At 24.8% G+C, this 20,458-nt stretch overlaps 4 protein-coding genes across 11 annotated transcripts in view; 2 read left to right on the top strand and 2 right to left on the bottom strand.

Moving 5' to 3' along the window:
• Nucleotides 1-86: 86 nt before the first annotated feature.
• Nucleotides 87-7,643, bottom strand: LOC122854323 (scaffold attachment factor B2-like). Of its 4 annotated transcripts, none has more exons than XM_044154847.1 (11): nucleotides 7,171-7,643; nucleotides 6,848-6,935; nucleotides 6,598-6,776; nucleotides 6,172-6,525; nucleotides 6,060-6,084; nucleotides 4,520-4,700; nucleotides 3,270-3,313; nucleotides 2,929-3,188; nucleotides 1,798-2,855; nucleotides 1,572-1,720; nucleotides 87-1,343 (listed from the first exon to the last, which is right to left on the bottom strand). In XM_044154847.1, the coding sequence occupies exons 1-11, from the start codon at nucleotides 7,291-7,293 to the stop codon at nucleotides 886-888; spliced, it is 2,919 nt and encodes a 972-aa protein (XP_044010782.1). In that variant the 5' UTR covers nucleotides 7,294-7,643; the 3' UTR covers nucleotides 87-885. The 4 variants fall into 4 exon arrangements, with proteins under 4 accessions (XP_044010782.1, XP_044010783.1, XP_044010785.1 ...); XM_044154848.1 differs by having other exon boundaries at nucleotides 1,572-1,717; nucleotides 7,171-7,628; XM_044154850.1 differs by having other exon boundaries at nucleotides 1,572-1,717; nucleotides 3,270-3,310; nucleotides 7,171-7,628.
• A 128-nt stretch (nucleotides 7,644-7,771) lies between these two features.
• LOC122854322 (40S ribosomal protein S24) lies at nucleotides 7,772-8,655 on the top strand. The gene is made up of 3 exons (XM_044154846.1): nucleotides 7,772-7,882; nucleotides 8,085-8,156; nucleotides 8,268-8,655. Exons 1-3 carry the CDS (start codon nucleotides 7,880-7,882, stop codon nucleotides 8,592-8,594), a joined length of 402 nt encoding a protein of 133 aa, XP_044010781.1. The 5' UTR covers nucleotides 7,772-7,879; the 3' UTR covers nucleotides 8,595-8,655.
• Nucleotides 8,656-9,042: 387 nt separating this feature from the next.
• Nucleotides 9,043-11,373, bottom strand: LOC122854318 (coiled-coil domain-containing protein 149). Of its 2 annotated transcripts, XM_044154837.1 has the most exons (8): nucleotides 11,241-11,373; nucleotides 10,939-11,157; nucleotides 10,710-10,879; nucleotides 10,158-10,638; nucleotides 10,004-10,091; nucleotides 9,792-9,936; nucleotides 9,631-9,725; nucleotides 9,043-9,568 (listed from the first exon to the last, which is right to left on the bottom strand). In XM_044154837.1, the coding sequence occupies exons 2-8, from the start codon at nucleotides 11,002-11,004 to the stop codon at nucleotides 9,372-9,374; spliced, it is 1,242 nt and encodes a 413-aa protein (XP_044010772.1). In that variant the 5' UTR covers nucleotides 11,005-11,157; nucleotides 11,241-11,373; the 3' UTR covers nucleotides 9,043-9,371. The 2 variants fall into 2 exon arrangements, with proteins under 2 accessions (XP_044010772.1, XP_044010773.1); XM_044154838.1 differs by lacking the exon at nucleotides 11,241-11,373 and having other exon boundaries at nucleotides 10,939-11,193.
• A 25-nt stretch (nucleotides 11,374-11,398) lies between these two features.
• LOC122854320 (microtubule-associated protein Jupiter) overlaps nucleotides 11,399-20,458 on the top strand; it is a 31,073-nt gene continuing 22,013 nt past the window's right edge. The window contains exon 1 of one of the 4 annotated variants that reach the window (XM_044154842.1): nucleotides 11,399-11,882. In XM_044154842.1, coding sequence (XP_044010777.1) covers nucleotides 11,830-11,882 — 53 coding nt within the window. In that variant the 5' untranslated portion in view covers nucleotides 11,399-11,829. Of the gene's footprint in view, nucleotides 11,883-16,931; nucleotides 17,368-20,458 lie in introns of those variants that run through there. The other 3 variants (XM_044154841.1, XM_044154844.1, XM_044154845.1) reach the window with 3 other exon arrangements.

The raw sequence follows: 20,458 nt of genomic DNA, 5'->3' as shown, positions 1-20,458 counted from the left end.
TATATTTGACATTCAAATAAATTTATAACACGTTACGAATATATATATATTGATAATCATTAACATAATAAATAATACAATATGTATTTGTTTTTTAATTTATTTATTATTAAATTCTACCAAATAACAAACATGTTAACAGTTTAGTTACATACGTCTTTTCTTTTTTAGTTTGTTAATCATTGTTTTTGTTTAATTTTTCCCCAATTTATTTATAATAATATTTCTATGTTATTTATTTGACTTAATGACGTTTTTTTCGATGTTCACAAAACACAGTGATGAACAATGACACACACATCATCGAGCACACTATTTTCACTATACATAATGTATATAAATATGTTTTTTTTTATTATGTATATGAAAATTTTTTAAAAACACCATGACTCATTAATCATTACGTTATTAATAAACAAAAAAAAATCATTATTATTCATCAAATTCATTTTTTTTTTTTTCAATCAAATTTTTCTATTTTTATGATCAAATTTTTAAAGAAAAATATGATCAAAGTAAAATAAAGAATAATATATTTACGTTTAATTCAGGTCAATTTTTTTTTATTGAAATTTAAATTATACGATTAATTAGTTAATGTATAACGTCTATTAACAAATATACATAAATTCTTTTACACATGAATTAATAATAAAAAGTAATATTAAGACTTATATTTATTGAAAGAAAAAAAAAAAAAAGAAAAAGTTTATAAAATACCTACTGAGCTATCAGTAAATTATTATCAATATTATTCATCTTTTTAAAAGATAATTGACAAAGAAAAAATAATAATAGAAGAAAGAAAGAAAAAAAAAATTAAATTTAAATGAAGAAAATTAATTATTTAAATAATAATATATAATTATTTCGTTGAATATTTAATTAATACTTCCTCATATTGGGCATTGATGATTTATAGGGATCAAAACGTTCATATGATGGTGTTGTACCAGGTGCTGTTAGGCCAATTGATTGCATTGGTCCACCACCAGCACCAGCACCACCACTACCACTACTACCTTGATAGCCCATTGGTGGTCCAGGATGTCTCAATGTATTTCCTATACTACTTGAACTATTCCATCTATTTGGATTATCAGATGAACGACTGCTCCAACTTGTTGCTTCATTTCTTAAATCACCACCACCACCACCACCACTACGTTGACCACTTACACTGCTATTACCACCACCACCACTACCACTACCACCACCACCAGCAACACTACCACTACCTCCACCACTACCACTTGTTGTTACTGAATTAAATGATGATTTTGATGGTGGAACTGAATGCCAACTACTTGTATTTCTACTGCTATCACCATAACGACTGTCACCTAATGAAAAAAACAATAATCATAAATTTTTTAAATAAATATAATCAATTTTTTAAATTATTTATCTATTGATTGTGTTTTTTTTTTATTATTTTTAATAATTAGATATTAATACAAGTTTGTTTTTTCGAAAAATATTAATATACTTATTAATAATTAATTGTTAAAATAAAAGATGTTATTTATTTTATAATTTTATGTGTAAATAATTATTAGTTGAGGACTTACGTCCAGGTGCACTTGATCCAGGTGGTTTTGTGCTATCACTGTAACGACCAGTATGACTGTCTCGTGAACTTCTATGATTATCAGTATCAGTACGTCTAACTTCACGATCACTTCGTCCATATGATGTTGTACTTGGTCTTTCATATCTGCTGTAATAATAATAATAATAAACAAATAAATATTTTAAATTAAATTGTGTGATTGTTATTAAAAAAATAATAATAACCTTTCTTTAACTTGTCTTGGATCACTTGCTGATGATGCAATTGGAAGTGTATCACGTCTTACAATAACTTCTCTTCCTCTTGATACATCAGTAAATGTATCTGGTCTACTGCTACGTGATGAAAATTCACTTGAACGTTTAAATCCATCTTTTTTTAATCCAATTTCTTGTGATGATCTTGTTGAATCATATCTTCCAGATGATGGTGGTGTATCCATTCTTCTTTCAGATACTCTATCAAGTATATCTGTTCTTCTATCAGTAACTCTATCACTTGGACTGTGTCCTCTTCTATGTTCAGTTGCCATACGTTTTCTATCTGGTTCAACATATAATTCACGTAAATCACGTCTATCACTTGATGTTCTTTTCATTGTTGTTGGTGGTGGTACACGTCTACTTTCTTCTAAACGCATTTGTTGTCTTTTTAATTCAATTCTTTCACGTTCTAATTTTTCACGTTCTAATTTTTGACGTTCACGTTCAAGACGTAATAATTCAGCTTTTTCTTGTTCAATTCTTTCACGTTCACGACGTAATTTTTCACGTTCACGTTCTAATCTTGCTGCTTCTTCACGTTGACGACGTTCAATTTCACGTTGACGTTCCATATCTTCACGACGACGACGTTCTTCTTCACGTAACATACGTTCACGATCACGTAATCTTTGACGTTCTCTTTCTTCACGTATTTTAGCAAATGTTAAAACATCATCACGTCTACGACGTTCACGACTACGTGAACGTGAACCAGAACGATGATTTTCTTGACGCATACCACCACGTCTACCACGTTCACTATCTGGTTTTTTACTTGTTGATTTTGTTGAACGTGCATCAGCATCTTTATCATCAATTTTTTTATCATCAATAAAACCACCTTTGTCATCTAGCTTTTTAATTGCATCAATTGATTTTTCTTCATTTTCTTTTTGATCAGGTTCTTTTTTTTCTAATGATATTAAATTTATATCTTTAGCTTTTTCATCTTTTTTATCTTGTTTTCCATTTGCTGCATCACGTTTTTTTGTATGACTTTGTTGATTATCACCTTTTGCCTTTAAAATAATAAAATAATAAATAAATAAATAATTATATTAACAATAAATATTCATAATAATTAATATTTACTTTTTCAACAGATATAACACGTCCATGAAGTTCAGTTTTATGAAGATGTTGTATACATTTACCAGCATCATCATTTGTTGACATTGTTACATAACCATAACATCTTGCACCAGGTGTTTTTGCATTTGTAACAACTTTAGCACCAATAACTTTACCATATCTTGAAAATATTTGTTTCAAATCAGTTGCACGTGTTGTTGATGATAATCCAGATACCCAAAGATTTCTGCTACTTGCATTAATTGGTAATGTTTTTTTATCTATAATTATATTATATAAAAATTAACATTATTTATTTAATAATAAATATTAATAAACAAATTGCAATCAAATTTTTTTACCCTTTTCATCACGTTTTGGTCCTTTGATGCCTGTCAAGTCACTGCTGTAAAAAAATAAGCGTTATTCTCAATTCATCAACTCATTAAACTACCTTAATATTTATATTTATTTATCTTCAATTATATTATTTATATTGCCCTTATTTATTGTGTTTATATCAAGATAAAAAATTAAGTAAAATAAATAAATAAACTTTATTTTTCATTGATAAGATTGAAAAAAATTTTAAAATAAAATAATTATTATTTTAAATAAATAAAATAAAAAATAGCTACTGAGGCGCAATAATCATTTCTGCAAATATGTCAAGTCTACAAAATATTGGCTAGCAATTTTTTCAATAAAAAAAAATTAAATAAATAAAATAAAAATTGTTTTTTTTTTTTTGCTCCAACTAAAAACACCTTTTCGATGTATGGAAAAAAAATTATTAAAATTTTTTTTCTATGTTTTTTTTTTTCATCTTGAAGTTGTTGTTGATGTTGTTGTCTTGTTGAATAATTATATAATTATCTTGAATTAATCCTCGTGTGTTTTATCCCTCGTATTATCCATAATAATTGGATAAAAATTATGAATATCTTGAATGACAAATTGTATCAATTCATTTGTAACCAGCATCAGTATTATCTTGCTCTTTCAACAGATCAACAATTGTAGATTAATTAATTTAAAAAAAAAAAAATATAAACAAAAAAAATAAAAAAGAAAATTTGCTAGCCAATTTTTAATTAAAAAAAAAAAAAAAAACTTAACATAATTATCAGAGTTAAAAATTACAGCCTGATATATTGTACACAATTCAACACAGCTCGAGGATTAAAATAAATGATTTGAAAAAATTATTAAAAGAATAAATTAAAGAATTTTAAATAATTAAAAATCAACAGCTATGAAAATTTGTTGATATAAATAATTTAATAAATAATAAAAATACTATTATGAAAAAGTGAGCTATATATCTTGCGTGTAAATAAAAATCAGTCGAATAAATTCGATCTTGGGGTAAGTAGGGAAGCGTTGTCGTAGAATTTCTTACACATCCAGGTAGTGATGATCCAACGAGCGAACATTGTTTTAAACAATGTTATATTTTTTTTATTTATGTAAACATATTTGTAAAAAAGTTTTGTGATGGTGTACACCACGAACCATTTGTCTAATTTTTTAACTTTCGAAATATGTTTTAGATATATATTTTTTTTGATTTGTTTTTTTTTTTTTTTTGTTTTAGCAATGTGAGACCAACCTCTTGCCTCCATCGCTTGTGTCCAGCTTGATCTTGTTGCCGCTGTTCAATGAGGATGATGTCCCATCCTTGATGATTGATGATGATGATGATGATGATGTAGCCTCTGATCTGCAATTACCTTTGATTGGCTCACCTTTCTTGTTGTTGTTATCTTCAATTCTCTTTCTAACTCCACCATCTGCAGGAACAATCAAGTTGTACAGTTGTTTCAATGCCAATATCCTTTCAGTTGTATCAGGAAATAGTTGTACTAAGTAGATAGTTTAAATCCTTCATAACAACACCATCACCAACACGAACAACCTGCTTTTTTTTAACTTTTTTTTTTTTTTTTCCCTTTCTCAGATATCTTTCGTTTTTTTTTTCTTGAATTTTTCGCTGGTAGAGATTTTCTCTATTAAGAATGACTTAAAAATGAGTTTTTATTTTTATTTTTTTATTTTAAAAACGAATATTTCATTTTTATACTTATTTTATTTTCAATTTTTGAAGAAAATTTCATCCCATTTGGGAGACCCAAGAAATTGTCTTTTATTTATTTTTTCACCTCTCCAATATTTGTGAATATTTTTTGGAATTTTAAAAATTGTCTTATTGGACGTGTCACCCTTGTATATTCAGTTAAAAAAAAAAATAGTTTCAAGAGGGGGCATGTGGAAATAAATATTTAATATTGATAGTCAAAATCAAAAAAAAAAAATAAAAATAAAATTTTAAAATTTAATCAGCTGGGGACGAGAGAAGACTCTTCACATGTTAAATAAATTTTAAATAAAAATATACTTTATCATTTAATAATATTTTGTGCTATCAATTTCGAAGATTACTTTTTTTTTTTTATAGTCAATTGACATTGTCACAAAATTTCAAATTGCAATCAGAGCATAATTTTAGTTTTTTTTTTGTCTTTTTATAATTCATATTTAACTATTAAAAATTATTTTAAAAAATTGATAAATATGTTTTAAGCTGTGGTGGTTAAACAAACTCGAAGAATTAAAATCACAAGATTATTAATTTAAACTTTGGGTGAGGGGAGGGAAATCGTAACAGATGATGTATTTTTCACTATCAAAAAAACCACATGAAAAATATTATTAAAAAAAAAATTACTGAAGTCTTCATGTAATGTTTACAATAATATATAAATAAATAAACTTGGAGATGCAATGTCATTGTTTTTTCATGTATAATTGATGTTGCATTTTCGATTTTCGCGGCAGCACTTATAGTAATAATTCAACTAAATTATTAGTCTTGATATTTAATGGTGAAAGCTCATGTTGCGACTTATTAATTAGTAACGTAATTGATGATAGTTATTTTAATAATACAACAGTTGTTCTTTGCTGTCAAATGTAAAAATATATATATAAAAAAAAAAAACAAAATATGAACCAATGAGCAAGCGAGTGTCTCCAGTCTGTATCACAACAGTACAAATTTTTTTTCTTTATAATAGTAAAATAATTTTTCGTTGTATTGTAATCTTAATTTGTTTTTTTGTTTTTTAAATTAAAAATATTAGCGGACTTACCTCTCTGCTTGAAGTGTGTCTCCGTCTAAACAAATAAAAATTAGAAAATAAATACATTGAATGATTGAAAATTCAATTTGGATGTTTTTTTTTATTTAAAATCGAAACGTACCTCCTCGGCAAGGAGATTTTCTTCGTCTTCACCGATAGTTAAATTAATTGAATCCTCATTATCAATACCATTTGCCTCAGCTATTATTGATGTTGGTATTGGCTTTGGTACTGATGGTGCAACAATTGGTGCTGGTGGTGCTGGTGCTGCAATAACTGGTGCTGGTGGTGGAATTATCAAATCATCAATACCATTTTTATTTTTGGCATCAATTTTTTCCATTTTATCTGATTCTTCCGGTTCTGGATTTATTTTATCATCAATTTTATCATTATTTTTATTAGTCTCCATTGGTTCATCTACTGTTTCAACTTTTTTTTCCTCTTTCTTGGTAACTGCTTCTTCATCAACATCCTTTTTTTTATTTTAAAACAAAATTACCTCATTAATTGACATTCAAAGTATAAATTAAATTATTAACAATACCTTTTTCACTTCTTTAACATCTTCTTGAGTTGTATTTTTGCTAGATGTCAATGTATCTTTTTTTAATTTAATAACAACATTTGAATTTTGTTGATTATCTTTAACATCATCTTTATCTTTATTGTGATTATTCAATTCTTGTGAATCGTGTGATTCGTCATGTGTAACTGAACCAGTAACTATAAATTAATAATAAATAAATTAACAACAAATCAATGTTATTACAAACATAATTTAATAACAAACATACCACTATTTTTTCTTGGATTTATTTTATTTGATCCACCACAAGGAATAATTAAATATTCTTCTGGATCTTCACCATCTTCAGCAATAGCCTATAACAATTATTAATTTATATTATTATTAAAAACATAGTGACACTGATTTTATGATAACACAGTTGGATGGTATGTGTGTGTGATGATCAATAAAATTAAAATGGCGTCAGGAAGCGCATATACAAGACGCCCAGGAAATAAATCATTCAATCAATTTAACATAATTATACATCAATAAAATTTAATAAATATTAAACAATGATATATTTACAATATATTTAAATTAATTTACCTTTGATAAACGTTCAAGTAGTGCTGCTTTATTACCGGTTTTGTCAAGACCACGTCGTTCTAATTCCGTTTTTAGATCTATGACCCGTAATTCGGCCAATTTTTTACCCTCAATATCAGCCATTATTTTTAAACACACAATAACCAAATAATTATTTATTTATTTATTTTTAATCCAACTATTATTATTCCTATCTTGTTTTAACACTGTTTTCTTTTTTTTTTTTTTATTTATATACACACAAATTTGGAGTCACTATTTTTTTTCATAAATATGTTTTTACGTTTTATTTTTTATTTATTTATTTAAAACTAATATTAATTGTAAAAAAATAATTTAAATAACAAACAACACGTGGTGATTATTAGTGTTTAAAATTATTATTTTTATTTTCGAAAATAATGCAATTTGTTGAGCATCAACGAAAAATCCCATTGAAGAAAAAAAAAACTGCATGCAAGGGGGAGTGTAATGGGAACACGTAATGGCCGACAAATAATAATAATAATTTTAATAAATGATAACTAGTGACATCTATTTTTAATTAGAAAAAAATAGATATTTTTCTTGTTGTTGGTAGTGCTGGTCGCTGGATCAGCGTCTGCCATCGCCATGTTGTTTTATTTATTAAAAAAAAAAAAAGAGCTTGGTGAGGTCTTTCTTTATCTCCTTTTGCTCGATCGCAAGTGGATCAATCACCATTTCAATCATGGTATGTATCCAAAGATAAATAATTAATAAAAATAAATCAATGAATAATAATAATTGTTAATTAAATATCAAGTTGTTTAGTTTTGTTATTTAATATGATTAGTGAAAAAGAGTTTATGGAAATAAAGTTTATTAATTGTTTAAGTGATAGGTGTTTCATAACCTCACAACTCATGTGTTGATTTGTTCAATTTTTTTTTCAGACCGAAGGGACTAGCGCAACTATCCGCACCAGGAAGTTTATGACCAATAAACTATTATGCCGTAAACAAATGGTTAGTTTTATCATTAATTATTGCTGAAGAAAAGCTAAAAAAAAAAAAAATATGAAAAATAGTTAAAATTGAGTTTTAATTGTGTTCTAATTGATTGATGATGATTTTCAGGTCGTTGATGTACTCCATCCAGGTTTACCATCAGTTAAAAAAACTGAAATTCGTGAGAAACTTGCTAAAATGTACAAAACAACATCAGATGTTGTTTTTGTATTTGGTTTTAAAACACAATTTGGTGGTGGTAAAACATCTGGTTTTGCTTTGATTTATGAAACTCTTGATTTTGCTAAAAAGTTTGAACCAAAACACAGACTCCAAAGACATGGTCTTTATGAAAAACAAAAGCAATCAAGAAAACAACGTAAGGAACGTAAGAACAGAATGAAGAAGGTTAGAGGTACCAAGAAATCCAAGGTTGGAGCAGCAGCCAAGAAATAAGTAAATTCATTATAATAATTATTTGAATAAATTATGAATCTTACTTATTACTAAAAAATCATTGTTAGTATTTGTTTTTTTTTTTCCCTCCATCCTATTATTTACAATTATTAATTATTATTTTAATTTAAACTTTATTACAATGCTCAATTAAACCACGTGTTAAATGCCAAAAAATTTACGTGTCAAATTAGAACGAACTTTCGTATATATTTTTATAAAAATAGAATTTCATTTTTAAAATATTTGCACTTGGCCTTGTGTCTTGATTTTACGTTATCTATTTATTTATTTATTATTAGAGATACGTATATTATCTTAAATTGTTAATTAAAAAAAGCAGAAATAAAAAACTAAAAATTTGTAAATATATAATTAACATGGCAAATTTTTTTATTGAGAGAAAAAAAAAAAAATAATTGTCCAGTTGGAAGGACATGATTAGGGATTGATTCACATGACCGGACATTTGTTGTTGAATGTGTATAAATTTCATAAATATATATTTTTTTTTATTATCTTTTATATTTTCGCGGTTGGCTTTGTAAATTTAAACTTTATTACAATGCTCAATTAAACCACGTGTTAAATGCCAAAAAATTTAACTGTCAAATTAGATATACAAATAACGGTTTTTTTCTAAATTAAAAAATTGATTAAACTAAATTATAATTATGACTTTTTTTTTTAATCTTTGGTATTGGATTTATCAATGACATCAAGACCCTTTTGATGCATATAAATACTTGATAGATGTATAAACAAATCAATTTATTTTTAGGAAGTTAATTTTTCATTTTCTTCAAGATTTAATAGTGCTTTTTGAACAAGATCTTCCAAATTTTGTGGTAATTGTGTTTTTGTTGGTGTTGGATTTTCTGAACATGATGAAGATGATTTGACATTCATCATGTATTGATCCTCACGTTGTGTTAAATTATCTTCAAGTGTTTTTCGTATAAATTCTTCTTCAACTAAAATTTAAATAATCACAATTAAAATAGTTACAAATTTTCAATGATTTAATATAACTTACTGTCATCAACATTAGAGCCAGTATATCCTTCCAATAATTTTGATGTTGGTGATGGCGTTGTCTTGTTTAATTCACAAATTCTTGCTGCTAAAATTCTTTAAAACAAATAAAAATAAATCAATAAATCAACTCGTGATTACATTAAATAATAATTAACTAACTTGTTGGCTTTTTTTTGATGCACCAAGGCTAATGTTTTGTCATTGAGTGACTCAAGAAGAGCTGAACAAAGACTTCTAAGATCAGCCAATGCAGCTGTTGATTTTTGAGCAGATATATTAACTTCTTGTCCAAGTAATTGTTCAACTTTAAAAGCAAATAAATTTTTCTTTATTATTGCAAAAAAAAAAAACAATTGAACAATAATTAATACCTTGTTTTAGTGTCATTACTTTCCCAGCTGTACCAGCTGTACCACCAAGTTTAATTGTTCCTTTAATTTTTTTACTATCCAGCATACCCTTTAAATAATAAATATATTCATTATTAAATTTAAATAATAATCATCAACAAATAAATAATCTTACTTTGTACTTTGATAATGATTGTCTTGCTATTTCTTTTTCTTCAGTCAACTGTTCAATTATTTCTTGTAAATATCTATTCTCATTGATGAGTGAATCTAAATCAATTGGCTGTGTTGCATTTAATGCTTTTGATAATTCATGATTTAAACGATGTGCTTTACATTTAAATGCATCTCTTTCTGTTTCTAATTCAAGTTTTTCATCAACAAGTACTTTTATATCTTGTTTTAATTGTGTATATTTTATATTTAAATTTTCTAATTGTTCAATAAGTTCTTCTCTTTCATGTACTGCTGGAGCAAGTTGTGATTCATTTTGATCTAAATTTAAATTATTACTTGTACGTAATACTTTAATATCACCTTGTACATCACCTAATTTTTGTCTCAATGTTTCAACTTGAAGACGTAGACATTTATTTTGTTCTCTAGCTTCAGTTAAAAGATCCATTGTACGAAAATCATCATCAAGAGTTAATTTTCTTCAACAAAAAAACAAAAAAACATTACATTTATTTAATCAAAAAATTAACTAATTCGTTATTATATTCACCTGGTGTTTCTTGAATCATTTGCTTGTTTTTTAAAGTACCAAAATCTTTCTTGTATTTGTTCAGCCATTAATTTAAATTGATCACGTTGTGTTCTACATTGATCAAATTCTTGACTCAGCACCATCAATGCATCTGTCTTTGCCTGTAATTTTCTTCTCAATATTGTTACCTATAAATAAATCATATTAATATAATTTAATAATCCAATAAACAATCCAATTAGCTTACATCAGAGTTATCAGGATTTTCATCAAAACGAATTGATCCATTAATGTCTTTTAAATATCCAGCCATTGTTTGTCTTATTTAATCTTTATCAATTTCATAACAATAATTTGATCTCAGGCCATATGAGTGTCCTGGTGCCTAGTCTTCATGTCCTTGATGTTATGTTTATGTTTATCTTTTTCGATGACAGAAAGATCTATTTAACTCCAAAATTATAACCTAAAAATACCAACACAATTATTATCAGTATACAAAATAAAAAAAGCCTTATCAATATATAATAATAATTAAAAACTAATTACTTAATTATTAACTTCATTGTTTAAATATTATTTTATTTATTTATTTATTATTTATAAACATTATCCATGTTAAATCACAGATGGCGTTCTTTGTTATTTCTTAGCTGTCAACAGCAGTCAACAGTAGCGACCCCTTCCAGAATATCAATAAATTCGCCATATTGTTTTTTTTTTTTTTTAAATAAAACAAATTATTAATTAAACAAATAATCATTGTAAAAAAAAAAAAAATAAGAGCAGTCGATTTATTAGATTGATTAATCTGTCAAATTGAATTTTAAATATTTTATAAAACAATAAAGCATTATTTTTTGGAAATAATATTTTTCAACCAATAATGTGACGTCACAAAACCCAAGCATCGATATTAACCAATGATATTGTTTCAAACGGTATTTGATTATATGTGTGTGTAAAATACTCCAAAAAGTTAGAAGACTCGTTGTGTTTGTCGTGTGCTCTCGTAGACAACGGTTAACCTTCTGTTCTGTGTGACATCTTATTTAATTATTAAAAAAATAATCTCAATTAACAACAAAAATATTATCTTCTCTTGTCAAATTAATAAACAATCAAGAAATCAATCAAGATGACTTCAACAGGAACATTCCAGGGATTAAATGCTGACCGCAATTCAAGCAAGTAAGTCAAGACTTTTTTTTTTGTCAATAATATTTGAATAATTTACGTCAAATTAATAATATAAACATTATTTTGCTATTTTTAAATAATCATTGATATTTATTGGAGTATTTTTAGTTGATTTTGAATTTAAAATTGACAAAAATATTTTATTAAAAACAAAAACCAATGGGGAAAAAAAAAACAATTTGTTGAATTTTTTTTGGCAATTTAGGTTATAATGACGTTTGATCTTGTAAACAAGCTAAAAAATTGATGCCGGCTCCGAAAATTAAGCGTTTTTTTTTATTGCCAAGATTTTTTTATTGGCAATAGTTTTTTGGTGTCAATATTATATTTTCATAATGGCTCTTTGTCTTGGCAAACGACTATTGAATGCGCAAAATAAAAAAAAAGTCAATTATTTTTTTTTTAAAATATTAAACATCCATTCATGGATTTACACGCTGCGCATATAAGTTTTAACCGGATACAAGTAGATATATCTCATCCTCTGTATCATGTGTTTTTTATTTTTTTTCACTTGAATATGTACAGTGCATACATGTTTGTACATAATATATCCTCCAGGATACATTTGCCTCGTTCAATTTTAAAAAAAAAATCTGGATTTTTTTTTGTTGCTTCACAATGTATACGTTAACATGCTTCAATGATTTTTATTATGATGGTACTTTCCCTCATTTTAAATTCCACATTTTATCTCAATTCATCTGACTAAATTATTTTCAACAATATTAATCATCAAATCATTCAACAAATCATTCAATTTTCAATAAAACTTTCTCGTTTTTTTTAAAAAAAAAAAAACAAATTTAATTTATTTTTATTGGAAAAAAATTGGTTTATTAATTGTTTTTTTTTTTGTAATATTAATTGAGCTTTTTTCTTGAAATTAATTGAGTTTTTTTTTTATTTTATTGGATAATTTAACTGCCCTTTTTTTTAAGGGGCGTTGTCCTGTGAAATATTCAAATTTCTTTTATAAAATATTGAAGGAAGGAAAAAATTTGCAAGTTAAATAATATTATTATTAATAAATTTTTGTTGTCATTTTGATTGATGTATTTTATCTGTTATTTGTCACATTAATTTACATGATTTATTGACTATATGATGATGTTGATGAGTCATAAGAAGTTGAATCACCTAAAATATGTCTTAAAAATTTTATAAATTCTCATTTGAAAAATTCTGTTGGCGTGTCAAAGACAGGTGCAATATGCACATTGTTTGATAAAAAAATTCGGCAAATAAAAAAAAGGCATAATGCTGATTATTATTTAGTATTTTAGTATATTTTTGTCTGTTTGATGGTGAGTCATTCAAGGGATATATTGTGTCCTCGCCTGACGCAGCTGTCTTGATTGCAAAGTAATAATCGGTTTTGGTTAGCAACAGGCAAGCACACGCCTGTGGTTTCTGACGATAAAAATATAATAATAATAATTATATATTTATTAATAAATATATTTAGAATATATAATAAGTAAAAAAAATTAATTCAATTATTTTGCGAGAGAGAGAAAGGGAGAGAGAGTAGAAAAACAAAACTAACAGAAAAAAAAGAAAAAAATGAATTTCCAATTTGTTTTTTTTTTAAACACATAAAAAAATATTTATAAATTTATTTTATTGTTAAATAATAATAACAATATATTAATTAATGATTTTTTAATTTTATTTTTATCATGATGATGATCGGTTGAACGAACTTTCGTATATATTTTTATAAAAATAGAATTTTATTTTTAAAATATTTGCACTTGGCCTTGTGTCTTGATTTTACGTTATCTATTTATTTATTTATTATAAGATACGTATATTATCTTAAATTGTTAATTAAAATAAGCAGAAATAAAAAACTAAAAATTTGTAAATATATAATTAACATGGCAAATTTTTTTATTGAGAGAAAAAAAAAAAATAATTGTCCAGTTGGAAGGACATGATTAGGGGTTGATTCACATGACCGGACATGAGACATATTTATAGGGGTGGTTAGGGGGTTAATACATGTCCTTTTGTACTTTTTTTTGCCATTATATATATTTTTTTTTTGTTGTTTTTCTGAGAGAATAGGGAAAATCGATATTTTCGTCGCGACATAAAGTCGTGTTAGCAAATAACCGGCGACAGAAGGCAATTTTTTCTTTTTTTTTTTTTTTATTGGATTATTCACCTAGGGAGGTTTTATTTGTTGTTGAATGTGTATAAATTTCATAAATATATATTTTTTTTATTATCTTTTATATTTTCGCGGTTGGCTTTGTAAATTTGCTTGGTGATTCAACGATCTACCAACAGAATGCGTTGCCTGTATTAAAAATTTAAAATTTCTATTTAATAATAACAATTATTTACAACAATTAACTAATAATACATTATTATTATTATTGCATTAAATATAAATTATTATTTTAATGAGAAAAATAAAATTGAAATTTTTTTTTTTTTTCGAATTTTTTTGAATTAATTATTGTACTGTGCTTTAAAGATGATTAATTTTGATTAAAATTAATTAATGAGATTTTTATTTACGTGTAGATATTTTTAGATGGTTTTTTTTTTAAATATAAATATTTTATTTTTGATATTATCATGAGGCATCAGGTAAAGACTAGAAATTTATGATTAATTTTCTTTATTTTTATTGGTTTTTTAATTTACGGATAAATATAGTTGCATATATATTTTTTGAGATTTATTGTGTACCATTAACGGTATACTGGTTATATGACTTCCATGGTAATGATTCGGTTGAATGATTTTTTAGTTCGTTTTATGTGTGAGAAAATAATGTTGTTCGGGCTACTGTCAAACTGGCTCAGCCCTACGTGAAGTTAATTTGCTTTATTTTCATTAATATCTTTTAAATATCTTTTCAATATTTTTTACATCAGTAAACTCTACATTGATAAGATTTAAACAAATTAAAAAAAAATTTCAACACAATATAAATAGCTTATTACATAAAAATCAAATGATAAATTGTTAATGAATCTTGTGAAAATTAATTTTCTTTTTTATCTTGTTTCATCAATGAAATTTAAAATTCAACAATATAAATTTATAAAATTTAACAGCTCATTCACCTGCAAATATTTGCTTTATATTTTACATATTTTTATTCAAGTTATTTTTAATAATTGGACTAGACTTTCTTGACTTTGTATAATGAAAAAAAAAAAAAAAAACAAAATTAATATTGACTTATTGCATTTATCCAGTGACTAAAAGTAAATATTTGAAAAATTTAATTTACTAATGTTTCAAGCGTAAAATTAACAGACAAAAAAAAGGGAAAAAAAAAATTAAATTTTATACACAATTTAGTGCACATATACGTGACTCATTGTTGACTTGTCTAGACTAACTTCCCTTTGGAAAAAAAAATTTAAAAAACACTCTTGAGCTATTTAGGAAAATAAATTAATTTATAAATAAAATTTTTCCTTGATTTTCCAATAAAATGAAAAGTGGTTGACCTCGTATTTCTGTTGGTCATCAAGTATCAACTCTAGAATATAAAAAAATCTAAATAAAATAGTTTCCGGGATTTTTAAATAATAATAAAAAACATTTTAAGTAAAGTGCAAATGATGATGATGATGATGATGATGTGAGGTGCTTTTGTTGTCGGAATAGTATGACGAACCTGAGAGAGAGTATAACGAGAGCCTGAGAGTCAAAAAAAATAAAAATCAAAAGGTGATTTTTATACAACACAATGTGGGAGTTGTGCTTGAGGCAAAGTCTTGGGCGTTAACCAGTCTTGTTTTATTGTTATCATTACCTTTCAATGTTTCTTTGTTGTTAAAATTTTTTTATTTCTAACTTACTACATTTTTATCTTAACCCTTTCATTTTTTGTTTTCAACAATTCTCTCTATGAAATCATAAAGCATACAACAATTCTGCGAAAGCCCTTTATTTAATATATTATATCCTTTTTTTTTCTCTTTTAAATTTTGCCCTCTAATAGTAATTTTTTCATGAATAAAAAAAGAAGGTTCATTTCCTCTACTGCCTTGTGAATTTTTTTAATAAAATTTTTTTCTATTAAATTAATTTGAAGCTTTGAACTGAACAATATTAATTTTTGAGATTTAAATCATAATTTATTGTTGCAAAAAATATATTTAATATGAAGATCGAATGTTTGATTGTCGATGACAAAACTCCTGGTGGAAGATAACAGATTCGATTTCCATTTCCCGTCTGCCAACACCCACATATATTTTTTTTTTTCCATAATATATATGTGGATTTAATTTAACATGTGTAAAAACACACCATGAAACAAAACCTACGCAAATTATTTATTTATTTTATCTTAAATTATATTTGAGAAAGCTTTTTTTACAATTTTTTTTTCATTCAATAATCATCTTCAAATAGTTGTATTATTCTTTTAAATATCAAACTTTTTTTTTTCATTATTAAATTCTTTTATCTCTTTAAAGTTCATACCGTTATACATTCTAGTCTCGGTTAATAAATTTTTCAAAACTAAATCCATTACTAAAGGAAAATTATATAAATAAATATTAAAAAATAAAATAAAAAAAAACCTTGTATTCACAAACAATAGAAACAATTTAAAAAATTTTTTTTCTATAATAATAACATGGAATTTTCTTTGTATAGAAATTTTTTTATCTTCTAAAAAAAAAAATAATATCTTAATTAATAAATAATTTTTTTAACTATCAAATATCAAGTTAAATATTAAGAAAAATTTATACAAAAAATTTTTTTCCATCACCTTGAATAATTCATTTACAGATGAAGGTTTTTTATTTATTTTTTTTGTAATGCATAAGAAAGTCAAGACAACATGTTTGCCACCCATGTTCGGTTCTCCCTGCATACATGCATATTTAAAATAATAAAAAAAAAAAAAATATAAAAAACCATTAAATCATATATACATACATTAAAAGTTGATACTTATTTGTATAATACTTGTATTTGTAATGAGACATTGGTGACTCGTTTATGTACCACGCGACAAAATCCATGAGAGAAACGATTTCTTGGACACCTCAGTTGCTACATCACCCACCAACCACACCAGTTGCTTGTTTTAAATTGTCTCTTGTGTATTAAATAAACAAAATATATCAATTATTTTAAAATAGTATCTGAAAGTTTATACAATTAATCATCTTCATCTTCATCATCATCTAGACCATGTGCTAAAATTACATGAGCAAATATCAAGTTTTTAAAAAATCCCCTTTTGACCTGATCGCGTGTATTGGTGAAACAAATAAAATAAGCAAATAAATAGTACCCAGAGAATCGTGAATCATTATTATTATTATATTTTTTTTTTCGCTACAAACTGATAGAAAAAAATCACAGCTGTTTTTTGCTCTTTTTTGTTATTTTTTTGTTGAATACTTTGGAATTATTTGTGAAAAAAATAAGCTGAGAAAATGTGGGCTGGACAGGATGATACACTGAGATATAAAACGAGGTAAATTACTAATTTTATTATTTACTTATGTAAAAAAAAAAATGAAAATGTATAAAATATTTTCTTTATTTTAAAGACTTTTTTTTCGTTTTGTTTATTTTTAATTGGAGGAGAATGAGCGAGTTAGATGGATATTTTTTTGTTTGAAAATATAATAGGTTTGATGAATTTTATTTAGAGAAATATCAGTGGCATCTAGTGCATTTTATCGTGACAAGAAAAATCATCCTCGCGTGCCGGAAGCAACAACGTCTTGTTAATTCAATTCAGGTTAAAAGGGTTAAACAGGTTATCTCGTTTTGCTGCTGTTAACTGTCTAACAATATTTTAAAAAACAAAAAATATATTTTTTAAATATTTATAATGATATTTCAATATTTAAGAACAAAAAAAATTAAATAGTAATGGTTTATTTCGAAAATTGAATGAAGAAAAAATAAAATGAAAAATCCATAATCATAATTTAACATGATTCATAAATTGTAAGGACACATTCACTGAAAAATTTCCTTACTAGGTCATACAAAAAATTTATCCCACTATGTATTTTTTTTCTCCATATTTGCATCATAAAATTACACACAATATTTTTTATAAATTTTAATTATTTTTCTTTCATAATAATCATGACAAAAGCCTCAAAATATTTTTGATTTAATTATTTTTTTAAATTTATAAATAATACATTAAATTAAATTTAATATTTATTATTTAAATAATTTATTTTTTTTAATTTATAAATAATATATTGATTTTAATATTTATTGTTTAAATTATTTATTTATTTATATGGATTTATAAATATAGAATGGTGTAGAGAGACATTGACGCCAATGTGAGTTTTCGACTTTTCGTGAAATGAGTTTAATGACCTCAACAAGAGTGCATAGTTACAATTTTCATGTTGATATATATATTGAGTGAAGAATGAAGAAGTAAAGAGAAAAGAGAGTTATGTATAAAATCCAACACGCGAATTTTAGAAGCCATGTTTGAGTAAAATCGATGTAGACAATTTTATGCGTTTATGACATGATTTTTGTAAATTTACTTGCTGTTATCATGTCTGTAGAAAAACTTTTTTCCTGATAAAGAAATAAATGAAATAAATGAAATTAACAAATTTTTCGATAGCAAGAATGTTGAGTTTATAAAAAAGAAATGATGTATAATTATTTTTAATTATTTTCGTTTGAAAAAAAAGAAACAAAGAAATTTGTTTTAATTTTTTTTACATATTTTAAAGTGAATATGTTTTTTTTAGATCCGGTTTTATTTCATGACAATGATTGTAGTTATTAATCGGGATAGAAAGAAGGCCGAATTATTGTCATGATTATTGTATCAAATATATATATGGTGATAATTTGAAGGTGAATGCCAAGTTAAACAAGACATTTTAATTTATAAATAAATTTTTTCCTTTTATTTTCTACAACAGCAGACATTCCTTATTTTAAATACCTTGATAATTAAAAATATCATTAAATTATTATTTAAAATTTAAATACAAAGCTAGAAAATTAAATTTTAATTATTTTAAATTTTGCTTGTTATTTAAGCACCAAGTCTCATCTTTGCATCAAGTTTAATTTATTTTTTTTTATTTATTTAATTTTGTTTAAACAAGAAAAAATAAAAAAAAAAATGCGACAGTATGATTCGACTGATAGACTTTCAGATTTTCATTATAAAAAAAAAAAAAATTTATTAAATTGATCGTCTGTTAATCATGATCGATCGATCGCTACTTGGATCTTTGTTGCTCCCTGTTTACCACTTATTTTTCATAATAATTTTATGATATTTTTATTTATCTATTTAATCGTTTTATTATATTATTTCATGTATGACCACATGCAAGCTTAAAATAATACACAATTTATCCATTGACTACCAGTTTAATACTTTATTTATTTAACACTTGATAAGAATAATAATAATTTTTATTTTTCATTCGTGATCTATCGTAAATAATAGGTTGTAATTTTAAGTTAAAATATTTTTATGATTTATTTATAATCAAAAGTGGAATGCAACAAATTTATTTTCAATGACTATGCCTTTTACTTGATAATATATTTTATTTTATATGACTCTGCATGCTGTTTAGCGATACCAAAAAGTAGTTTTCTAAAGTTAATGACCGAGTGCAAAAAAAGAGTATAAAAAAAAGCTCATTGCATGGAATATTTAAATTACCGTTTACTGTGATTTGTTGGCTAATATACATTCGATAAAATTTGAATATTTAAAGAGTAAATTATTCATTTTTATATTTCACAATTTTTTAAACGAAAAAAAAACCATGGAAATTTTATTTTTTCTAGTATCAAAAAAACATGAAATAATTATATAAGAAAATATAATTTTGGTATTTATTTTCTTCAATTTTTATTCGGTTTTTTTGATAAATAAAAAGAGGGTCTATTTAATTTTAGGTATAATGATTTTTTTTTAATACACCACACCCCGTTTTAACTGTGCAAGTAATGAGAAAATATGTGGTTAATAATTTTTGATTTACCGCATGATTTTAGACGTTAAATTTTTTATTTATTTTTGACAACTGTATGACTACTCAAAAATACATCAGAAATTAATATCAATCTTATTTTAATTTGGTTATATATTATTGTGAGCTAGTTAAAATAATTACATGCTGTTAATCAAAAATCATGACAAATTATACAATTTAATTTTGTTATTTAATGCGAAAAAAAGCTCAGTAGAAATGAAAATAAAACAAATGTTATTTCTTTATATATAAGAAAGAAAAAAAATATTTTTTTAAATTTTATTTTCTCTGATTAATCCAGGGATAAATAAAAATACTATTTTAAAAATTATAAATTTCACTTGCTGATAAAAATAATTTTTATAAAATTTAATATTTTTTTTTAGGTTTCTTTTGTGTAAAAGTTTTTTGGATAAATGCATGTTATATATTATTTATAACATGTATATTTGGCTGCACCCAGTGACTCGACGAATCGAGTACTTTCTTTTCGATAATAATAACGAGACTTGAATCTCAATCGCCTACACAAATCACGTATCTTCATATAGTAGCTTAAAAAAAGTTAAAATT

The sequence above is a fragment of the Aphidius gifuensis genome, linkage group LG4, assembly GCF_014905175.1.
Source record: "Aphidius gifuensis isolate YNYX2018 linkage group LG4, ASM1490517v1, whole genome shotgun sequence".
Taxonomy (NCBI): Eukaryota; Metazoa; Arthropoda; class Insecta; order Hymenoptera; family Braconidae; genus Aphidius; species Aphidius gifuensis.
The sequence above is the reverse complement of the archived record's forward strand: the minus strand, read 5'-3'. Positions and strand labels throughout refer to the sequence as shown.

Excerpts from the sequence above, each read along its gene's own strand:
- LOC122854323 (XM_044154847.1), bottom strand. The coding sequence starts at position 7,293 with ATGGCTGATATTGAGGGTAAAAAATTGGCCGAATTACGGGTCATAGAT. Across the intron at positions 3,189-3,269 it reads ACCAAAACGTGATGAAAAGG|ATAAAAAAACATTACCAATT; the intron begins GTAAAAAAATTT and ends ATATAATTATAG. Across the intron at positions 2,856-2,928 it reads GTGTTATATCTGTTGAAAAA|GCAAAAGGTGATAATCAACA; the intron begins GTAAATATTAAT and ends ATTATTTTAAAG.
- LOC122854322 (XM_044154846.1), top strand. Across the intron at positions 8,157-8,267 it reads TATTATGCCGTAAACAAATG|GTCGTTGATGTACTCCATCC; the intron begins GTTAGTTTTATC and ends GATGATTTTCAG.
- LOC122854318 (XM_044154837.1), bottom strand. The coding sequence starts at position 11,004 with ATGGCTGGATATTTAAAAGACATTAATGGATCAATTCGTTTTGATGAA. Across the intron at positions 10,880-10,938 it reads AAAATCCTGATAACTCTGAT|GTAACAATATTGAGAAGAAA; the intron begins GTAAGCTAATTG and ends ATTTATTTATAG. Across the intron at positions 10,092-10,157 it reads AATCATTATCAAAGTACAAA|GGTATGCTGGATAGTAAAAA; the intron begins GTAAGATTATTT and ends TATTATTTAAAG.